The sequence below is a fragment of the Myxocyprinus asiaticus genome, chromosome 27 (assembly GCF_019703515.2).
Source record: "Myxocyprinus asiaticus isolate MX2 ecotype Aquarium Trade chromosome 27, UBuf_Myxa_2, whole genome shotgun sequence".
NCBI classification, from domain to species: domain Eukaryota; kingdom Metazoa; phylum Chordata; class Actinopteri; order Cypriniformes; family Catostomidae; genus Myxocyprinus; species Myxocyprinus asiaticus.
In genome coordinates this window covers 15,339,450-15,362,355 of record NC_059370.1, presented here as the reverse complement: position 1 = coordinate 15,362,355, position 22,906 = coordinate 15,339,450, and the positions used below count along the sequence as shown (strand labels likewise).

The following is a 22,906-nucleotide window of genomic DNA, read 5'->3' as shown; positions in this document are numbered from 1 at the left end:
GTGTAATTATGTATAACAGATGTTTAAATTGTGTTGTGTTAATTTGATGTTTTAAGTTGAGTGTAATTATGTATAACAGATGTTTAAATTGTGCTGTGTTAATTTGATGTTATTGTAAATTGGTACTGTCTCATCACTGTCACGACTGCTATGTTGATCAGAACTGCACCCAAGAATTTCACACACCATTGCACTTGTGTATATGGCTGTGACAATAAAGTGATTTGATTTGATTTGATTTGATTATTCGCTTTTTATTTTTATTAAAAAAAAATTATTATTATCTCTGTCTTGTTGTTGTATTGTTTGTGCACTGGAAGCTTCTGTCACCAAGGAAAATTCCTTGTATACTTGGCAATAAAGCTCATTCTGATATTCTGATACTGTTTCGTCCGTGCCATCTTCGCCTCGGAAATGTTGCACACTCGGCGCATGCGCTGTTCACTGTTTGACCCGGAGAGAAGCAGTGTCGCCATTTTGGTTCGGAAGGGGGGCCTGCTGTCACCACGTGAAGGCGAGGAGCCCCAGACAGCGAAGTTCGGGGGGCATTTAGGATACAGCAGACAATCCGACCAGAGGATCGCGGATTCCGATTCATGATCAGAGCAAAGTCACGGTGATCGCCACTCAAGAAGCACCATGCCCTCGATCACTCTGCCGCCGAAGGAGAACGCTCTCTTTAAGAGAATATTGGTAAGTTGGGGGAAATGTGCAAACGAGCGCTGGATTGTTAATAATAGAAAGCAAGCGTGTGTCAGTCGCTTTCCTATTTTAGCCAGGGTCCCTCTGCGCTGACCTCACGAGAGACCCTCTATGAGCCTTTTGCGACATAAAAGAGGTATTTGTGGTGGGTGATAGAGCGCATTGGTTTCTAACACTCGTATCATGACTATCAGCTCGTGCACATTCACGCACTTTAAGAGCACTACGTGCCCAATACAGAGCTGCTAACTGCTTTAGCACGTTCAGCACATAATTTGTGATTTGGTACTAACCACATCGCTGAAGTAAACATTAAACACTGCTTATAAAGTCAGTTTAAAGCTTCATCAACATTCAAATGTACAATTGGAGAGTTTTATACTCCAATTTTGTCGTAAAAACAGCTTATAAACGGACCAGTCACCATGAAAGTTGATCTGCGTAAAGCAGCATTTTAAATAGCAAAATTGCTATAGATATGTTAACAAATTGTTCTGGACGCTTTATTGGAAAAACATAGCTTCAAATGCACAATCTTTGTGCAGTGTACTTTTAATAGTGGCACTTTAACGAGTACTGAAGTCCACGCCTCAAAACTGCTGTCAGATCCAAACTGCACGAACCATGCTAACGGTTTTCCCCTCAAAAGACAGGTTTAAAGGGATAGTTCACCCAAACAAATTAAAAAATCTCATCATTTACTCACCCACTTGTCATCCCAGATGTATGACTTACTTCCTCATGCAGAAAACAAATGAAGAGTTTTAGAAGAATATTTCAGATCTGTAGGTCCATACAATGCAAGTGAATGGTGACCAGAACTTTGAAGCTCTAAAAAGGAAACAAAGGCAGCATAAAAGTAATCCATATGACACCAGTGTTTAAATCCATGTCTTCAGAAGTGATATGATAGGTGTGGGTGAGAAACAGGTCAATATTGAAGTCTTTTTTTTATTTTAATTTTTACTATAAATCTGTTGACCAGCCCCAACCAGTAGGTGACTAGATGTGAAAGTGTAGATTTTCAGTAAAAATGACTTCAATATTGATCTGTTTCTCATCCACACCTATCATATCACTTCTGTAGATACAGTTGAAACCACCGGAGTCCTATGAATTACTTTTATGCTGCCTTTATGTGCTTTTTGAAGCTTCAAAGTTACAGAGCTGAGATATTCTTCTAAAAATATTTCTTTGTTTTCAGTAGTAGAAAGTCATTCACATCTGGGATGGTATGAGGGTGAGTAAATGATGAGAGAATTTTCATTTTTGGGTGAACTATCCCTTTAAAAATTGTCTTGAGGTTTGTAAAGATACCAAAAGAGAATGTATGTTGGGAGAGTAGCTCGACAGGTTGGTTGTGTTTCAAAACTTAATGAGCTGTCTACTTAGACAGGATTGTTGGGCATCGTTGGCATGTTCGAGGTCAGCTCAACTGTCTAGGTAGGTAGCTAACTAATTTTTAAGACACAGCTGAATACAAAATACTTGGAAATAGAGTTGTTCCACAGTGACTTACAGTTGTGCACAAAAATGTGCATACCCTTGGAGAATTGGTAATATATGTACCATTTTTAAAGAAAACATGAGTGAGCAGGCAAAACACATTTCTTTTATTTCTTATGGGATTCATATTTAACTGTAGGTTATAACAGAATGGCACAATCATTAAACAAAACAAAAAATGAAATGACCCCTATTTAAAAGTCTGCATACCCTTAGTTCTTAATACTGTGTATTGCCCCCTTTAGCATCAATGACAGCGTGCAGTCTTTTGTAATAGTTGTCTATGAGGCCCCAAATTCTTGCAGGTGGTATAGCTGCCCATTCGTCTTGGCAAAATGCCTCCAGGTCATGCAAAGTCTTTGGTCGTCTTGCATGAACCGCACGTTTGAGATCTCCCCAGAGTGGCTCGATGATATTAAGGTCAGGAGACTGTGATGGCCACTCCAGAACCTTCACCTTTTTCTGCTGTAACCACTGGAGGGTCAACTTGGCCTTGTGCTTAGGGTCATTGTCGTGCTGGACCATGCAGCTCATTTTTGTTCAAGTATTGTCGTATTGTGCTCCTTGAAACAACCACACCATCTTTTTCCAGAGCAGCCTGTATTTCTCCTGAGGTTGCCTGTGGGTTTTTCTTTGTATCCCGAACAATTCTTCTGGCAGTTGTGGCTGAAATCTTTCTTGGTCTACCTGACCTTGACTTGATATCAAGAGATCCCCGAATGTTCCACTTCTTAAGTGATTGAACAATACTGACTGGTATTTTCAAGGCTTTGGATATCTTTTTATATCCTTTTCCATCTTTATAAAGTTCCATTACCTTGTTACGCAGGTCTTTTGACAGTTCTTTTCTGCTCCCCATGGCTCAGTATCTAGCCTGCTCAGTGCATCCATGTGAGAGCTAACAAACTCATTGACTATTTATACACAGACACTAATCGCAATTTAAAAAGCCACAGGTGTGGGAAATTAACCTTTAATTGCCATTTAAACCTGTGTGTGTCACCTTGTGTGTCTGTAACAAGGCCAAATATTCAAGGATATGTAAACTTTTGATCAGGGCCATTTGGGTGATTTCTGTTATCATTATGATTTAAAAAGGAGCCAAACAACTATGTGATGATAAATGGTTTCATATGATCACTATCCTTAAAAGAAATGTCACAATTTCTGCCAGGGTATGCAAACTTTTGAGCACAACTGTATATAGTTATATATTAAGTTGTTCTAAATGTGGTATAATAACTCAAAATTAGTTTGCACAGTCATTGCTCTCAATTAGAGTGTAATATACCAGCAGAGAAACCGTCCAAATGGTTGATTTTGTGTTGTCCAAGTTTTGAAGTTAGTTAGGCATTTCAGACCTCTGACATCTGTTTATTTTTTGCTTTCTTAAATCTGTTTCTGTTTTTGTGCTGTCACAGGGAGGCAGAGCAACTTTTGTTGAAGTCCTTCAAACAATCTGATTTCTCAGGCTCACATATAGCTTGAAGTCATCAAAACAATGCAAACGGCCATGTTAAAGGGTTCTGTTAATCATGCTTGTGCCAGAGGAGCATTCCTGCTCATTACTGTTATGTTGATATTTGTCTGACTGCATTTTTGGACATCTAAACTCTTAAAGGAATAGTTCAACCAAAAATGAAAATTCTCTCATCATTTACTCACCCTCATGCCATCCCAGATGTGTATGACTTTCTTTCTTCTGCAGAACACAAATTAAGATTTTTAGAAGAAAATTTCAGCTCTGTAGGTCCATACAATGCAAGTGAATGGTGACCAGAAATTTGAAGCTCTAAAAAGCACATAAAGGCAGTACAAAAGTAATCCATAAGACTCCAGTGATTTAATCAATGTCTTCTGAAGCGATCCATTCGGTTTTGGGGGTTTTCATGGTACATTCTCAAGGCATGATCATGATTTGAAGCTCAATTACATTTCCTAGTCCTTGACGCATGTGCAGCGGACTAGATGGTGCTAGGAAGTGTAATCTAGCTTGAAATCATGATCGCCAAGGAGACTGCTAATGTCAAAATTTATAATGAAAAAGGAGTTATATTAACCGATCGCTTTAGAAGACATGGATTAAACCACTGGAGTTGTATGTGTTACAGTGTTTTGGTCTCCATTCCATGGTCACCATAAAAATCTTCATGTACTTTCTGCAGAAGAAATTAATTCGTACACATCTGGGATGGTATGAGGATGAGCAAATGAGAGAATTTTCATTTTTGGTTGAACTATCCCTTTAACTGGGAATCTGTTTGTAATCAGCATCTCATAGCCTTCTTCCTAAGCCTGCCATGGGCTTTTCTGCTGCACTGTGAACCACATTCAATAAGAGTTACTTGACAGAAGTCAGTAAGTAAGAATTTAAGGGAGCGTTGGTACAGAAGGAGCGGCTTACTTCTCGAATCCTTACGCTGCCAAAGATCCAGTGCATGTCTTTGCAAGAGTTCTCTCTTGAACTCTTTTAGCATTTGTGTACTTGCATCTCTTCTACAGGATGTCAAGGTGATTCACACTTCTGATTTTGTAGTCGGGTTAATGAGTCTGTGTTACACAACCACGTTCTCTGCGGTTTTGGTTTGATGTTTCTGGTTTGAAATTTTAACAAGTTGAAGATTGCTAATCACACACTTTTGCCGACTTTCATTTCGGCTTAATATGCAGTGAAAGTCTTTTTAAAGAGCATGATATTCCTATTTGATGTTTTGTAGAGATGCTATGAACGCAAGCAGTACAGAAATGGGCTCAAGTTTTGCAAACAGATCCTGTCCAACCCAAAGTTTGTCGAACACGGAGGTAAGAACTTTTTGTTCAGTGTGAGTTTAATAGGTGCGTCAGGCACTTATCGCTTAATTTTCTCTTAAAGGAATAGTTTGCTCAAATTACAAGTCTGTTATTTACTCACCCTCATGTCGTTCCAAACCCATATGACTTTCTTTCTTATGCAGAACACTGTTTTGAATACAATGGCTTTGGTTGGTGCTTCACTTTAAAATTTTAAAAAGGACCCAAAAATACAATAAAAGTAGTCTGTGCATTTATTTAAGAGAAATTAGATCACAGAGAACTTAAGTTGTTTTTAGCGCTGAACAACACAAGTTTCTTGAACAAGCTTCTCTCATAGCCTCATGAATGAGCAACAGACATCAAGATTTGCACTTAGAAACTATTGAAGTTTCAGATTGTTTCTCACCAAAACCTACCGTATGTATTCAGGAGACCTGGAACAGGGCTTGACGGTGCGAGCATAATTTTAAAATTACAGTATTTGTACTATAATTTTATTATTAATGTATATTACATATTGAAATTGTCTAATTCACATGGCAGAGAAAATATGTTAATGCATCAGATGGAGCTCCAGAGAGATCAGAGATGTAACAGGTGTTTAAGTGTTTCTCTTCACCCTGCAGCTGTGTAATTCTGGGACATTACAAAAAGCATTTTTGCTATTTCTGCCCTTCTTGTTAAATGTGCTATATTATGACTTATGTGGCAGTACCACGATATGAAAGGCAGCAAAAGTAGCACTTGCAACGTTGGCCGCTTTGTTGATTATAAACAGGAGTGATAGTTTTAACGCATCGCACAGAGGTAGTATTGTCGAATTAACAGAAATGCGCTTCCTCACTGCACACGTTATTTTTCATTATTGACGTTTTAATCAGTCAACTTGCCCAGTTTGGCAATAAAATTCTCTCTTACTTGCCCCTTCAAAAATCCACCTGTCGCGGACAAGCGTTATGTCGAGCCCTGCTTTTAAGCTTTAAAGTGAGGCACTATCCACTGCCATTGTACTGAAAATATTGACCACAATACTCATTAAAACGTCTCATTTTGGGTTCCGCATAAAACATCATGAGGGTGAGTAAATTGACAATGTAATTTTGGGTGAACTATTCCTTTTATTTTGAAAAAAACCAGTTATTGCAGAGCACGTGATCGTCACACTTTCTGTCCATATCCGACTTTCTTCCTACAGAAACCTTAGCAATGAAGGGACTGACTCTGAACTGCTTGGGCCGAAAGGAGGAGGCATATGATTTAGTGCGACGAGGTTTACGAAATGACCTGAAGAGTCATGTCTGTATCCTTTAAACTTTCCCACTGTCAGCAGAATTGTGAAAAGCACTGTCAAAGAACCTCACAGCAGTGCTCTGCTCTGGCATATCCCAATGACAATGTGAGGCACTTTGTGACTCTTTATGTCAGTTGCTTGGCAACCGAATGCAAGGGATTACCCCATAGCGTATTTTAAGAGAGACTTGCAGTGCTGTTTTCTGTCCTTAACTCCTCCTCCCCAGGTTGGCACGTGTACGGTTTGCTTCAGCGCTCAGATAAGAAGTATGACGAGGCCATTAAGTGCTACAGGAATGCTCTGAAATGGGACAAAGACAATCTGCAAATCCTCCGAGATCTCTCACTGCTACAGATCCAAATGAGAGACCTGGAAGGTTACAGGGTAAGGTATTTTGAATGTGAGCCTTTGTGTCAGGGAACAATGATGTTCTATGGAAACCTTTTATCTCATTTCTCTCTCATAGGAGACCCGGTACCAATTACTGCAGTTGCGGCCGGCTCAGAGAGCGTCCTGGATTGGCTATGCCATTGCGTACCACCTTCTGGAAGATTATGAGATGGCAGCGAAGATTGTGGAAGAGTTCCGCAAAACACAACAGGTCTCTTTCACATTTCCATGTCAGTAATAACATAGACACAAAGTGGGAAAGCTCACTTTTGCATATTTCTAATGCAAGTAGGTAATACCAGAGGTGTTTTTGTTTGTTTTTGATTTATATTTGTACAATTTTGCATTTGTATACTGAAAATAGCAGTTTAAGCTTCAAACTACTGTAAATTCATTTAAACATTTCAGTTCATATTTCTGTTTTATTGTGGCATGTGAGACTTGTTGATATGCAGTGCATTGTGTATTATTCTCATGACTATCGCTTTAAGAAGATTCCAATGGGTTGTGTGTTTTCGGGTGTCTTTCAGACATCTCCGGATAAGGTGGATTACGAGTACAGTGAGCTGTTGCTGTATCAGAATCAGCTGTTGAGGGAGGCTGGGCTTTTCAAAGAAGCTCTCGATCACTTGACCAGCTATGAAAAACAAATTTGTGACAAACTGGCTGTGGAGGAGACACGAGGTGTGTTTGTGGGATCTTGGCAGGGCTTCAGACAAAACAAATGATTAGGGAGCCAATGGCTCTTAACGGAATAATCAGAGTGCAATAGAAGTTAAGCACACCACAAAAATGTTATTCGACTTGTCCCTCCATTGGGTTACAGTGAGGTGGTTACAATGGAAGTGAATAGGGCCAGTCCATAAACATTAAAATACTCGCTGTTTCAAAAATATAGCCACAAGACGTAAACAGTACGCATGTTAACATGATTTTAGTGTGTTAAAATTTCAAAATAACCTTTTCTGTGTGAAGTTATAGCCAGTTTTACAACTTGGTTGCCATGACGACATTATGCTTAAACCTTAAAACAACTGTAACAACAATGATTTAAACAAATTTACAGCTCAAATAATACATGAGTTTTAACAGAAGAATTAATGTATGTGCTTTTGTAAAATTATAAGCTTCATATTTCCCTCCACAAATTGGCCCCATTCACTTCCATTGTAAGTGCCTCACTGTAACCTCGGTTTGTGCTGTTTTTTTTTTTTTTTTAAAGAAAAAGGAGGACCAGTAGAAATAATTTTTTGTGGTAATCAACATTAAGCCACAGATGCTTTCGATTGAGCTTAACATGTATTGAAAATTCTGTCATTATTTACTCACTCCAAAATCGCTCCAAACCTGTGACTTTTTTTTTTTTCGAGAATAAGTACTCATTTTCATTCTGTATACAAGTCATGATATCACTTCCAAAATCTCAGAATATAGTTTATGAGTCAAATACAGTTGAAGTCAAAGTTTACATACACCTTAGCCATATACATTTAAACTCAGTTTTTCACAATTCCTGATATTTAATCATAGAAAACATTCCCTGTCTTAGGTCAGTTAGGATCACTATTTTATTTTAAGAATGTGAAATGTCAGAATAATAGTAGAGAGAATTATTTATTTCAGCTTTTATTTCTTTCATCATATTCCCAGTGGGTCAGAAGTTTACATACAATTTGTTAGTATTTGGTAGCATTGCCTTTAAATTGTTTAACTTGGGTCAAACGTTTTGGGTAGCCTTCCACAAGCTTCTCACAATAAGTTGCTGGAATTTTGGCTCATTCCTCCAGACAGAATTGGTGTAACTGAGTCATGTTTGTAGGCATCCTTGCTCGCACATGCTTTTTCAGTTTTGCCCACAAATATTCTATCAGATTGAGGTCAGGGCTTTGTGATGGCCACTCCAGTACCTTGACTTTCTTGTCTTTTAAGTCATTTTGCCACAACTTGAGGTATGCTTGAGGTCATTGTCCATTTGGAAGACCCATTTGCGACGAGCTTTAACTTCCTGGCTGATGTCTTGAGATGTCGCTTCAATATAACCACATAATTTTCCTTCCTCATGATGCCATCTATTCTGTGAAGTGCACCAGTCCCTCCTGCAGCAAAGCACCCCCACAACATGATGCTGCCACCCTCATGATTCACGGTTGGGATGGTGTTCTTCGGTTTGCAAGCCTCAACCTTTTTCCTCCAAACATAACGATGGTCATTATGGCCAAACAGTTAAATTTTTTTCTCATTAGAACAGAGGACATGTCTTCAAAAAGTAAGATCTTTGTCACCCTGTGCACTTGCAAACTGTAGTCTGGCTTTTTTAGGTGGTTTTGGAGCAGTGGCATCTTCCTTGCTGAGCAGCCTTTCAGGTTATGTCGATATAGGACTTGATTTACTGTGGATATAGATACTTGTCTACCTGTTTCCTCCAGCATCTTCTCAAGGACCTTTGCTTTTGTTCTGGGATTGATTCGCACTTTTTACACCAAACTACGTTCATCTCTAGGAGACAGAATGCGTCTCCTTCCTGAGCGGTATGATGGCTGCGTTGTCCCATGGTGTTTATACTTGCATACTGTTGTTTGTACAGATGAATGTGGTACCTTCAGGCATTTTGAAATTGCTCCCAAGGGTGAACCAGACTTCTGGAGGTCCACAATTTTTTTTCTGAGGTCTTGGCTAATTTATTTTGATTTTCCCATAATGTCAAGCAAAGAGGCATGAGTTTGAAGGTAGGCCTTAAAATACATCCACAGGTACACCTCCAATTGACTCCAATTAGCCTATCAGAAGCTAATTGGCTAATTGCCTAAAGTCTTGACATCATTTTCTGGAATTTTCTAAGTTGCTTAAAGGCACAGTTAACTTAGTGTATGTAAACTTCTGACCCACTGGAATTGTGATTATAGTCAATTAAAAGTGAAACAATCTGTAAATAATTGTTGGAAAAATTACTCGTGTTATGCACAAAGTAGATGTCCTAAACGACTTTCCAAAACTATAGTTTGCTAATATGAAATCTGTGGTGTGGTTAAAAAATGAGTTTTAATGACTTCAACCTAAGTGTATGTAAACTTCTGATTTCAACTGTAGATTCACCTTTTGTTTTCCATGGAAGAAAAAAGGGCATTCCGTTTTGGAGCAACATTTAAATTATTTGGTGAACTTCCTTTAAAAATGAAACATTTAGAAGCCAAGGGAATTTTAATCACTTTATAGGTGGTTGTTCAAAGCAATGTCATCCATGCTATTCCAGTGATGGAAGATCCCCAGCCGAACCACTGTGATTTAGTTAACCAATAACTTTCTGGAGCGAATTAGCGAATCTTTTCGACTGAGTCATTAAAAAGAACCAGATAAAATCTGTAACCATGTTTAGATGTAAATAAAGAGCTCCCGCCTGTCACCGATCATGCCTAGATTTTAAATTGTTACAGATGTTTCATTGATGTCGCATTTCCGGCCATCTTAGTCTCAGTCTAGGTCCTGGATTTATTGACATTCTGTGCTGTTACAGTTTTACTGAAGCAGTGTTTGGCCATGTCTGTAGGAGAGCTTCTTCTGAAACTGGATCGGGCTGGTGAAGCTACGGAGATCTATTACCGACTGTTGGAGAGAAACCCTGAGAACTGGAGCTACTATCAAGGGCTAGAGAAAGCACTCAAACCAAGTACACGTGCAGATTTGTTCAGATTCTTATTTACACTGAAACAGCTAATCCTGGCAATTTTCCTTCAGGCCATTATTATGTGTCATAAATGTCTTTTTTTCAGAGAGTGCAGAGGAGAGGCAGAAAATCTATGAAGACGCCTGGGTTAAGTATCCAAAAGGCCTGGTGCCAAGAAGACTTCCTCTTAGCTTCCTCACAGGTCTGTGCCAATCTTGTTAAATCAATAGGGCTGTTCTGCTCTCAGAATGTGTCTGAGTGCATGACTGCATTTGGTTCTTATAGGTGAGAAGTTTAGAGAGTGTCTGGATCGGTACCTGCGGATGAACTTCAGCAAAGGATGCCCGCCTGTCTTTACCACACTCAAGTCAATCTACCCTCATAAAGACAAGGTGAGATAGGGGCCATATCTCAGTAGAAATATGTACTGGACCTTAGTGGTCCACTAATTAGAGAAGACATCTCTTGGAGTAACAACATGCCATCTTCTCACCTTCTGCAGGCGGCAATAATTGAGGAGTTAGTTGTGGGCTATGAAAAAAGTTTGAGAACCTGTAAAAAGTTCAACCAAAATGGTGAGTAAATTAAAAACATGAAAGCTTTTAATTCAGCTGGTACATGTTTTTTACTTCCACTGTGTGCTAATGAATTGATACCAATTCAGTCATATTAGATGTAGGTAAACTTAAAAGAGTAGTTCAACCAGCAATGGCAATTCTGACATTTATTCTCCCTTTTGTTGTTCTAAACCCATATGACTTCTGTTGAACAGAAGTTCACACAAGAATTTAATCAGGGCTCAATGCTAAGGATTTTTTTTTCTGCAGGCCTGCTTGATTTTAACTTGCCAACATTTTCAGATAAATTTTAGTTTTAGCAATGTGTTTTTATATGTATGCAGTATCTGCCTGGAATAATATCTAATATTTTTCATTAAATGTTAAGGTTTTTTTTTTATTATTAAGAACAAGCTTTGCTTTTGCAATACAAAAGATTACTGGTTAATTTGTAATTTTCAATCCACTCTTACTGATGCCATTTCTCACAGTTCCACAAAACCTCATCTATGTTAGCCAGCTGGATAACATTACTATGGTGAAAAGTTTAATTGTCCAAAATTCACAAAAACAATTTTCAATGCATCACAGAGAACCAAATGCTTGCATACCATAAAAACATTTATAAGATCGACGAATGTAACATTTAGCAACAACGCAACACTTAGACTAAAGGCCCCAGCACACTCGCAGCGAAGTTTTTCATTCAGACACCGGTCACGCAGCAAGGGGAGACGTTTAGAGGTACCTTTAAATATGAGGACGCTCAAGACTACATGTAAAACATCAACTAATATGACTTTAAAATGTGTTATCTAGTTTCCATCCACTTTTCACGCTATTTTGTTATCGACAAAGTGAAAATGCGTAAAAAGATTTTTGCTAAATTTGCTGTCTTCTGCCTGTTTCCTTTCAAATGACCTTTTATCGATAAAAATGGTGTGCGTGATGACGTCATGCCTAAAAAAAACACTTTGTCGGATAAGTTTTGGTTTATCGCAAAAGAAATCTGCCCTTAAGCCTTTTCCATACAGAAATGAGTGTTTATTGCTAATTCGCCTCCCAGATGTCCCTAATTTGTTTCCTCTGAAGTTTTGGTAAAATGGGGAGAGTATTGAGACAATTCATTGAAATTAACCAGCTTACTGTCATTTTAATTTCACAAATAAATGCAATCAGAAGACGAGGAATTGCAATCAAAAGGGAACAGTTGCCACCAGTTCCAACCCGAAAGTGAATCGTCATGGCTGTTTTCAAGCTGGCAACCTGCACCAAGTAGTGGGGGAAACTTACAGTCTTAGTATAAGGACCATCCATTGATGTGTATATGCTGTGTGCACAGCTATTAAAGAAACATTGATGAGGTGTAATATCAGAGTTTACATATATGATACATTCTTGATATTCAATAGGCTATTTTGAACAATCATCTAATCTAAAGCATTGCCATCACAACTGCATTATGTCCCGCATATTAGTCCAGCAACTTTTAACGACCAACTGAACTTGATTGTCATCTCAAATTAATTTTAGCATCATAATTCAATTTACATTTTCTGAAGAAACTCAGAAAATGTGATCTGAGGTAAAGAGGGTTAGATTTTAAATATTTACAAGTTTTAAAATATTTAAAAGTTAGTTTTCTGAAAGTGAACTCAGCATTGGACAAATAGTTCTGATAGTTTATAATCTTGAAAGTGTAGAACATTCTGAGTGTCATTCAGCTGAACTTGTTTCACCTACAGAAGAGGGTAAGGCTAATTTAAGCTTGTGTAAAGAACAGGCATATATAGGCCTAACAATATTACTTTTTGTTTGGTAATTTCTTATTTAATGTAATGCTTTATTTGTTTGGTAACTTATTTTATTTAAACCAGGGAATTTTGCCTGCATTTTTTCAAAAGTAATCTAAACAATAATTTTATAGAATTGGGCTGTATGTTAGTGTTCCAGAAAAGCACACTGATGCTTTTCTCCGAGTATTGTGTATTTATTTTTCATTTAAAACATCTTTGTGCACAGAAATGATGTTTCTTTGTATTGTGGGTTAATTCCATGACTGCCATCTATTATTTTCAATGGTGTGGAAAAGCAACTTTAATAAATAAACGGTTGGCTACCGCGATTAAATTAATCACAAACAGTGGCCATTCATTTGTTCTCTGTGCACTTGTCAATGACAGGTGCGTGATACTACATATTTGTGTTGGCACTATTTGTTGGAAATGTAGTTAATGTCATCATGTCTCATCCTATGAGTAGAATTCACTTGAGATCAGTAAAAGAAACTGTTCAAACTACTCGATGATGATGATGATTAAAGTAATATATATAGTATGCAGTAGATAATGTGTATTTTGTTTACCTTGTGCATTCATGGCGCTAATGCGCTAACACGCTGTTCACGGACAAATACATGCGTCGATTACACTCTGTTATTGTAATTTATGATGACACTGATATTCTATATATACTTGTATTTCTATTCGCTCTATTTTTATTCTAATTGTTTTATTATTATCTCTGTCATCTTGTTGTATTATTTGTGCACTGGAAGCTTCTGTCACCAAGACAAATTCCTTGTATATGGAAGCATACTTGATTACTGCAAAGATTGGTGTATAAAAGGGAGTTAATGGGTAGAAAGCAGGCAAAAGAATAATAATAGGCATATCTTAGCAGATGTGTGAATGCATTTCGCTGCAGATGGCACGCGTGAAGCAGCATATCAAACAAAAGATTAATAAAATAGTAGATTTGATTCCTTTTGTAGACTATTTAAAGAAAAAAAAATCACATGACATGTTCTTGAAAAATGTCTCTATTTGAACGATTGCACAGATGTAGGTGAATTTGCACCAGCTCACTAATAACTGCACGCCAGTGTGTTCATGTTTACTGATCTTGATTGACTGAGCGGGAACTAGCTGTCGGCCTCAAAGTAGGTTGAGCTCCAGGTCACACCTACTGATGATGTGGACCAATACCAGTAAGAAAGTGTTTAGCAGCCAGTATGAAGTTTTCCTAAAAGTTTGCCCTGGCGAGCTGTTAAGAACCACAAAATTAATTTAAAAAACACATTTGTTTTGGCCAGATTTTGTTCTCAATGACGTTGCACCTGTTTGTTTTTTGATTTCGTAGGAAGTGTACAGGGGCCTTAATGGCGACATGTTTAATTTGTAAGCTGCAGCTGAGGGGAAGACTTTTAAGTACATAGCAAATTAAATTTGAGTCTGTTCCTCAACTAATGCTACTGTATGGCTTAAGACTTGGAATATAGTGCTACTTTTATGGTGCTTATTTCATGTCATTTTGGAACTTGACATCTTAAGGTCCCTCTTTTCCTTATAAGGAAAAGAGTAGCTAGAACATTTTTCTGCATTTCTGCTTTTGTGTTCCACGAAAGTCAGTCAGTCATACGGCTCTATTCCTTTAATGACAAATGGCAGTAGTAATGCAGTTATGGCAGATGGTGCCAAAGTTCTGAGTGTTCTGACTGTTGACGGCTGACAGCTGATTATTAATGTGATTTTCAGATGAGGGGAAATTGGAGCCTCCCACCTCTTTACTATGGGTTCAGTATTTCCTGGCCCAGCATTTCAACCATATCGGCAAACAGATGCTTGCCCTAGAATACATCAACGCAGCCATTGAAAGCACCCCCACCCTCATAGAGCTCTTCCTCATCAAAGCGAAGATATACAAGGTAAAACACACTTTGTTCACAAAACAGCTCTGAATGAAACATAATTTGAAGAGTAATTCTCAATGTTCTTTCTCGAGACAGAAGACATTAAAAAGAAAAGATCTGTCTTCATTCCAAAGCTGATTGCCATTATTTTCCTCATCTCACTCTTACTCATGTTCTCTTGAAAGCATGCAGGTAACATCCGTGAAGCTGCTCGCTGGATGGACGAGGCCCAGGCTCTCGACACTGCTGACCGCTTCATCAATTCCAAGTGCGCCAAGTATTTGATCAAGGCTGGCCTTATCAAGGAGGCAGAGGAGATGTGTTCCAAGTTCACACGGGTAAGTCATGTGCTTGTGAGAACAACTGCTGTATAACAATACCAATTAGTGTCCCTTTTAAGGCAAGTTGGTTCATTTGGTGTCCATCTTGGCAATACCTCATCTTTTTCCGACTCCCCTGTTTTCCCTTAGTGGTACAAAAAGAAATATCGAGCCGTGCAGTTTGTCCCTTTCATTTTTCTAGGACTGTTTTGTCCCTTCTATTCTGTCTCTGGTAATATTAATGGGATTGTATTCAATTTTGTCGCTGTTCTTCAGGAAGGTACTTCTGCAGTAGAGAATCTGAATGAGATGCAGTGCATGTGGTTCCAGACAGAGTGCGCTCTGGCCTACAAATCCTTGAACAAATATGGAGAGGCGCTGAAGAAGTGCCATGAAATTGAGAGAGTGAGTTCTTTGTATTATCCTCATTCAGGGCCACAGCATTACATACAGTCTGAGGTTTAGTTCAGCTTAAAGTCTTCAGTCTGAAAACTGGTGGACCAATAGTGAACACCCTTGTCTGCGCTAAATCTGTAGGTTTGAGCACAAAGATCATTCCTAAATTTCGAGTAGCATTAGTTCAACATCATTATTGAGATCTTTAAAGCTATCTTCTTGCTCATCCTGAATTTTCTGTATTGTGTCATTTACAGCACTTTGTGGAGATAACGGACGACCAGTTTGACTTCCACACATACTGCATGCGGAAGATGACACTGCGCTCGTACGTGGATTTGCTCCAACTGGAGGATGTGTTGCGCATACACCCTTTCTACTTCAAGGCAGCACGCACGGCCATTGAGATCTACCTCAACCTTCATGATAACCCACTTTCTGATGACAACAAGGAGTCACAGGCAGACAACGGTGCCTACAAAACACATTCAAACAAACGAACTTCACGATCAGTTTCAAAACAGATTGAAGTGGGGTTTTTTTAACTACTGTGTTTCTTCTGTAGCCAACCTGACGGACAAAGAGCTGAAGAAGTTGCGAAACAAACAGAGACGTGCCCTAAAGAAAGCTCAGTTAGAGGAGGAAAAGAAGAATGCTGAAAAAGAGAAACAGCTAAAGAACCAAAAGAAGAAAAAGGAAGAGGATGAAGAGGAGATTGGAGGACCTAAAGAGGAGCTAATACCAGAAAAACTGGCGAAGGTTTGTGTATGTATGATACATTCGAAGTGTCTTGCTCTGTAGAGGAAGTCTATGTATAAGAACATTGGAAAGAAGGTTTCTGATTGGGTCCATCTGAATTTTTTTTCCTTTTGCTGAGCATCATGATGGCTTGTCTTTTCTTTAGGTTGAGAATCCTCTAGAAGAAGCGGTTAAGTTTCTGACTCCCCTGAAGAATTTAGTAAAGAATAAAATAGAGACGCACTTGCTGGCCTTCGAGATCTACTGCAGGAAAGGTGAGCACACTGAGTAACTCGTCAGAGTTAATCATAATGTATAGAGGGTTCCCCAAGTTCATGGAAAACCTGGAAATATCGGGCAATTTTACATTTGAGAATTCCAGTCCTCAAAAAGTCATAGCAATGAATAAAATCTTATCTTTCTAGTTATGCTCTAAAATATTTAATTGGCTAGAAATAGCTCTTTTGTGAGTGTAATCTCTGTACAGTCAGAAGTCATTGAAATTAATTATTTAAAAATTGTGGGAAACTGTGTGTCAGTTTTCAGTGATTCAAAACTCATGATGTGTTCTTGTGTTTGTAGAAAAGTATCTTTTGATGTTGCAGTCGATCAAGAGGGCTTACTCATTGGACCCTGATCACCCCTGGCTCCACCAATGTTTAGTGCGATTCTTCAAAGGAGGTACGGAAAAGTGCTTGTATCTCAGTGACAAAGACTATTTTAACTCTCAAAAGCATATACAAGCAAGCTGAGATTTGCCTGTTTTTAGTGTCGGACAGTAAGGGCATGCCCGAGGCAGTGCAGACGGTTCTGAAGCAGGAGATCACTAAACTGTTCGGAGAGAGCGATCCCAAGACCTTCAACCAGAATTTTCTGAGCAAGCATGCCAATTCAATACCACACAGATTTGCAGGTACCCATACATGTTGTTCATTCATTTGGAAACTTGAATAACTTAATACCCAATTCCCAATGTGCTTTTAAGTCCTCGTGGTCGCGTAGTGATTCGCCTCAATGCGGGTGGCGGAGGACGAATCCCAGCTGCCTCCGCGTCTGAGACAGTCAACCCACACTTCTTATCACGTGGCTTCTTGAGCGTGTTGCCACAGAGACATAGCGCGTGGTGAGTTGTGTGTGGATGGCCCCACCGAGAACGAACCACATTATAGTGACCAGGAGGAGGTTACCCCATGTGACTCTACCCTCCCTAGCAACCAGGCCAATTTGGTTGCTCGAACTAGCGAACTCCAGGGGTAGTAGCCAGCGTCTTTACCACTGAGCTACCCAGGCCCTCAATTAATACACATTCTTGGTCTAATTTTGCACAAAACATCCATGCATGTTATCCCAAAGAATTATATTTTTGGCTTTGTAATTTTTTATGAAAATGTAATAGCTTGCTCTGCCTATTGGAAAAACCTTCCTATTTGATTGACATCACCAAGGCTGCATGAGCTGGTGGTTAACATTAATAGATATTTATTCATTCTTTTAAGCTACTGTCGTAGTTAGTGCCACCATTCTATAAAGTGTACCTCTGTAGCCAGCTCTGAAAGATTCTGAAGTATAACAGCGGCCTCTAGAGGTGACAAAAACAATCACGTGGGGATTTGCTGTCTCTAAATCGTTCATAGTTTACAATATTCATCGTTATTTTGATTAGATAAGTGTTATAAATTGAAGCGAGGACATGCAAAGAAAAACAACTATAGGGAAATGTGCCCTGTCAGCACATACATCATGTCCCCAACTTCATATTTTGTGAACAATAATAAACCTAATTTTTCATTAAACCTCGTCTGGTGAAATATAATATATAAATATACACACACAAAACCTTTCACCTATATATTGGCTATAAAAAGTTTAAAGAGCATTGTAACAGCCATATCTCCATTGTTTCAAAATAAGAGTCCCTTGTGTGTTTTGGGCTTGTTTACATTTAAAAGTCCCGCATTATGCACCAAATCTTTTTTTATTTTGGACTCTTGTAGCCTCTATGTCTGTGCCCGTCATAGTAATGAAAGACTAAGAAATGTAACATTCTATAAACCGATTTTATTATCGATAGGCTGATTAATCCGTTATCGGCCTTTTTCACCACCTTAGTTATCGGTATCGACACAATCCACTATCGGTCGACCTCTAGTCTTGACGTCAAAAGTCCTACTTAAAAGTGCAAATGCGCATTCAGATCTACCTCAATTCTAGTGTGGAACGCCCACTTTTCCTGATGCGAACAATCGGCAATGTATATAATAAAATTCCACTATTCTTGTTGAATATCTTGTTTTGCACAGAAAAACACCTACGTAAGTATTTCGTGCTTCTCATCGGTGTCCCTGCATGTTTTTATCACACATTGAAGAATAATTGTGGAGTTCACGTGCTTGTGTATGTATTCGCCTTGTTAAATTTTAGAATGGATGGTTATTTCTTGTAAAGCCGCTTGTAACTGGCAGAGTTTAAACTCTTGTTTTAGCGCAGCAGTTGATTGACAGGTGAGGGGTGGTGCTTCACTGCTGTCTGGGATGCATACAGGACTGATTAGCGTTGACTCCTCAAAGGCGATGTGGTCACATGATCCAGTCAAAAACGTTTTAGACTCTGTTTAGACCTGTTTAGTACTGACCACTTGTGATCGGATCACCCAAAGCACATCTCAAAGCCATGTGTAAATCAGGTCTTAAAGCCCCAATTGTAGGGATGCACCGATACTGATATTTTTAGACGGATTGGTATCGGTCCGACGAGCCCGATCCAAATCCGATACCGTGTGTTAGTCATGTTCGTTACTGTCGAGCTCCAAAAATGACAAAAGAACCATAAAGGCACTATTAAAGTAAGTCTATATGACTCGTGCATTTTATTCAAAGCCACTTGAAGACATGCAGTAGCTTTGTGAATCGCAAAAGGCTGCGTTTAATAAGTAAATATTTTGTATGCATATGCAGCGTGTTAGTGAATGGCGCGGCTCTGTTGACACACACATAGCACGTGCATGCGGTTGATGTATTTGGTCCAAGTCATCAATTTCAAAAACTTTTTTTTAATTTCATTTTAGATTTATAATGAAATAAATTAATATGGTGGCACAATTTTATTTTTGTCTACAAAACTAATTTCAAACATTTAAGCATACGCCTTCAGATCAAAAGATTTTTAAGATCATCAGAAACATTTCAGTCAAGGGTTTCAAAACTTTTGACCGGTAGTGTATATTGAAATAATGTGTAGTTAAAGGTTTGTGTTTCTTTACATATTAAGAGTACCCCCAGTTAGTATTACAGAGTGAAGTATAGATATTCTAAACTGATTATGAAAAAAACAACACTTGGATCGGTATCAGCCGATACTGAGATTTCAGTTATCAGATCGGAAGAGAAAAAGTGGTATCGGTGCTGAAAGAGCTGAGCAACAACATACTGTTTGCGAACATTCAAACACCTGCCACACTGCAGGAGGAGGCGTTTAAAGAGCACCTATTATTGTTTTTAAACGTGCCTAATTTTGTTTTAAAGGTCTCATATAATAGATTTACATGCATCCAAGGTCAAAAACACTTTAATTTGCTCATAATTTAAATTGCAACATTACCTTTTTTTCCCCAGTGTTAAAAATGACTCGTTCAATGATCCGTTCTAAAGGATTCATTCTAAACTCCTTTCAGAGAGCCTACTCTGCTCTGATTGGTCAGATGTTCCAGTCTGTTGTGATTGGTCTTCCACTTAGTGTAGTGTTTGAGGGCGGGTCATAGCTGTTCGCAAGCAGCCAATGAAGACCAGAGGCGGGGTTTTTGTTACCAAATTACGTAGGTTATTACAGGAAGTAAGTCTGGAATTACTAGCGACTCGTTTCAGGTGTTCAGAATCGGTTCTTTCTTTTGGGTGTCAATAACTCCATTTGTCATGCACTTTGATTTTTGAAACTTTGTAGACTTTCTACATTCACAAACAGCTATATAACACACTACATGAAAGGTAATATTTGAAAAAAACATAATAGGTGCTTTTTAAAGTGACATTTAAATATGAGACCCTTAAGACTACATGTAAAACCTTAACTAATGTGACATTGAAATGTGTTATCAATGACTTCATGCCTCATTCTGAGTAGAATTCACATGAAGTCAGTGAAAGAAGCTGTTTTAAACCACTAGATGATGATTTAAAGTAATATAGATGCAGTAGAAAATGCATTATTTGTCTTGTTTACATTCTGGCTCTACTGCGCAAACATGATGTACGCGGCTATAAAATGTGCAGATCACACTCTGTTATTGTCATTTATAATAACACTGACACTACAGCAGCAATTGGTGTATAAAAGAGTGTTAATGGGCAGAACACAGACAAAGGAATAATGATAGGCATATCTTACATTGGACAGATGTGTGAATAGCTTTGGCTGCAGATGGCCCATGAGTGAATGGGCACTTAAAAGAAATATTCCGGGTTCAATACAAGTTAAGCTCAATCAACAGCATTTATTTCATAATGTTGATTGCCACAGAAATGAATTTCAAATCGTTCCTCTTTTAAAAAAGCAAAAGTGGAGGTTACAGTGAGGAACTTACAATGGAAGTGAATGGGGCCAATATTTTGAGGGTTTAAACACAGAAATTTGAAGCATATCATTTTATAAAAGCATTTGCATTAATTCTTCTGTTAAAACTCATGTATTATTTGAGCAGTAAAGTTGTTTAAATCATTTTTACAGTAGTTTTAGGGTTTGTTGACATTACATCGTTATGGCAACAGAGTTGTAAAATTGGCTATAACTTTACAAGGTTAGTAAGTTTAAAAGGTTAGTAAGTGATTTTAACACACTAAAATCATGTTTACATGCATTTTGTTTATGTCTTGTGGCTATACTTTTGAAACAGTATTTTAACGTTTAAAAATTGGCCCCCATTCACGTCCATTGTAAGTGTCGCACTGTCACACAGATTTTTGCTTTTTTTTTTAAAAAAGAAAAGGAACGAGTCTAAATATTTTTTTTTTGTGGTAATTGAAATTGTCACAAATGCTGTCGATTGAGCTTAATTTGTACTGAACCCGGAATATTCCTTTAAGTAGATTTGATTCCTTTTGTAGACTAAGGAAAAAAATAGAGTCTTGGAAAATGTGTCTACGTGAGCGATTGTACAGATGTATGCAAGTTTACACCAGCTCGTTTATAAATCTACACACTGCGTTCATGTTGACTAATCTTAACTGACTGAACTGTTACGAACCCCTGAAACAAACTTAAAAAGCACTTTCTTTTTGGACAGATTTTGTTCTAAATGACATCTCACCTGTTCGGTCTTCAATTTTGTAGGACGTATGCAGGGGCCTTTAGTATGAGCTGTAATTTTCTGAGCATAATTGTGCTCGCCTGTTTTCCGGCTAAGTTTGTAATGTATTGTAATGCCTCATTTTGTTGTATGCAGCTGCTAAGATGATGGTCTGTCTGGACCCCTCCTCTGAGGGCATGGCTGCAGAGCTGGCTACCTCTTTGAATGAGTCCCTGACAGGCAGAACAATTCAGGTATTGTTTCTACAAAGAGAACAGTATAAGACTTATGTTACTTCATGAAAATCGTTATGCCACATCTCATATTTTTATGATTGAATAATAGACGTGCACAGAGGTGACCCAGGCTTTGAGGGATGGCAGTCTGGGCTCGCAGCAGGAGAAAGTTGTTGAATTGTATCGTGCATCATGCCACGGTCTCTACCCCTACGCCCTGGCCTTCATGCCTCCTGGATACCAGGACAACTCTGCAGTGACCACCAATGGAGACCTGTCACCCTGCGACCACGAGGACATGCCCAATGAGATGTGAGCATTTTTAGGAAAGAGCAGGAAGGCCCTTTTATGGCCGTCAGCATTTTGAAACCAGACGCCCCACAGAGGTTCAGACTCTACTGCACTAATGAGACCACAGTTACCTTCCGCCTTCACTTCCACTCACGGGAGCGAGCAAGCAATATGGGAAAATACCTGTTTTACTCCTTTTATTTTTTTCTTCTTTCTTTCTGCTTTTTTTTTTTTTTTTTAACGGCCAATTGCGTCTCTTATGCTAGAACAGAATAAACGGTATTACAGAAAATGTGAAAGATTGAGAAAGACTGTCACAATGAACTTATTTGGCCTAAGTCATGTTTATCAGACACAGGCATCTGCTTTTCATGTTTTTAAGAGTAATTTATATAAAAGAATATTAAAGAGAACAGAATACTATCAAAAGGAGCAATACTTTGGATCCTGGTTTGACTAACATGGTCGTGTGCCAAACCTGTGGGGCGGATCTTTAGATGCGGATAACGGCACCTGTTGAGAGGGTACTGGGGGGAGGGGAGGTCAGGGGGAGTGTGGCAGTGAATTATTGTGGCATTGTGTTGCTGGGCACAAAGCAGTTTCAGTATCAGCCACTAGGGGAAACCAGCAGTCAAAGCCCAATATGACTGTCAGGAGGAGACTACGTTCAGCCAATACGCTGATAGTAGAATCGATTGAAAGGTCACCTGGAGTGCCGAGGAGAGGCAGACGTGTATCTCTTTACTTTTCTCTTTCGTCCTCTGTTGCCTTTCGGTTATTCAGCGAATGTCTTAGAGGTGGCAGTGGCATCTGTTGGACCTGCAGGACTTTTACTGTGACTGTTTCTTTTGGGTTTGTTTGGCTTATTTTATTTTTCTTCCACTCATTGTTTGGGTTCTCTCATGCTGGTTTCAACCTTTTGGTTTATCATTTTTTTTCCATAATGCAAGACTACAACAAGCAAGTCTGAATTCTGAGAACATGTTTCATCATTTGACACTCATGCAGTTAAAAATAAAACAAAATAACATTACTGTGATGCACTTCTCTTTAAGT

The 22,906-nt window shown here is 38.6% G+C and overlaps 1 protein-coding gene across 1 annotated transcript; it reads left to right on the top strand.

Annotated features, from left to right (window-relative positions):
- Nucleotides 1–460: 460 nt before the first annotated feature.
- LOC127417645 (N-alpha-acetyltransferase 15, NatA auxiliary subunit-like) lies at nucleotides 461–22,883 on the top strand. The gene is made up of 20 exons (XM_051657712.1): nucleotides 461–693; nucleotides 4,926–5,010; nucleotides 6,197–6,301; nucleotides 6,519–6,676; nucleotides 6,759–6,893; nucleotides 7,213–7,366; nucleotides 10,227–10,346; nucleotides 10,450–10,545; nucleotides 10,629–10,735; nucleotides 10,846–10,918; nucleotides 14,437–14,606; nucleotides 14,777–14,929; nucleotides 15,188–15,316; nucleotides 15,565–15,778; nucleotides 15,873–16,066; nucleotides 16,212–16,320; nucleotides 16,628–16,726; nucleotides 16,815–16,958; nucleotides 21,480–21,577; nucleotides 21,669–22,883. The coding sequence occupies exons 1-20, from the start codon at nucleotides 640–642 to the stop codon at nucleotides 21,873–21,875; spliced, it is 2,604 nt and encodes an 867-aa protein (XP_051513672.1). The 5' UTR covers nucleotides 461–639; the 3' UTR covers nucleotides 21,876–22,883.
- Nucleotides 22,884–22,906: the final 23 nt, after the last annotated feature.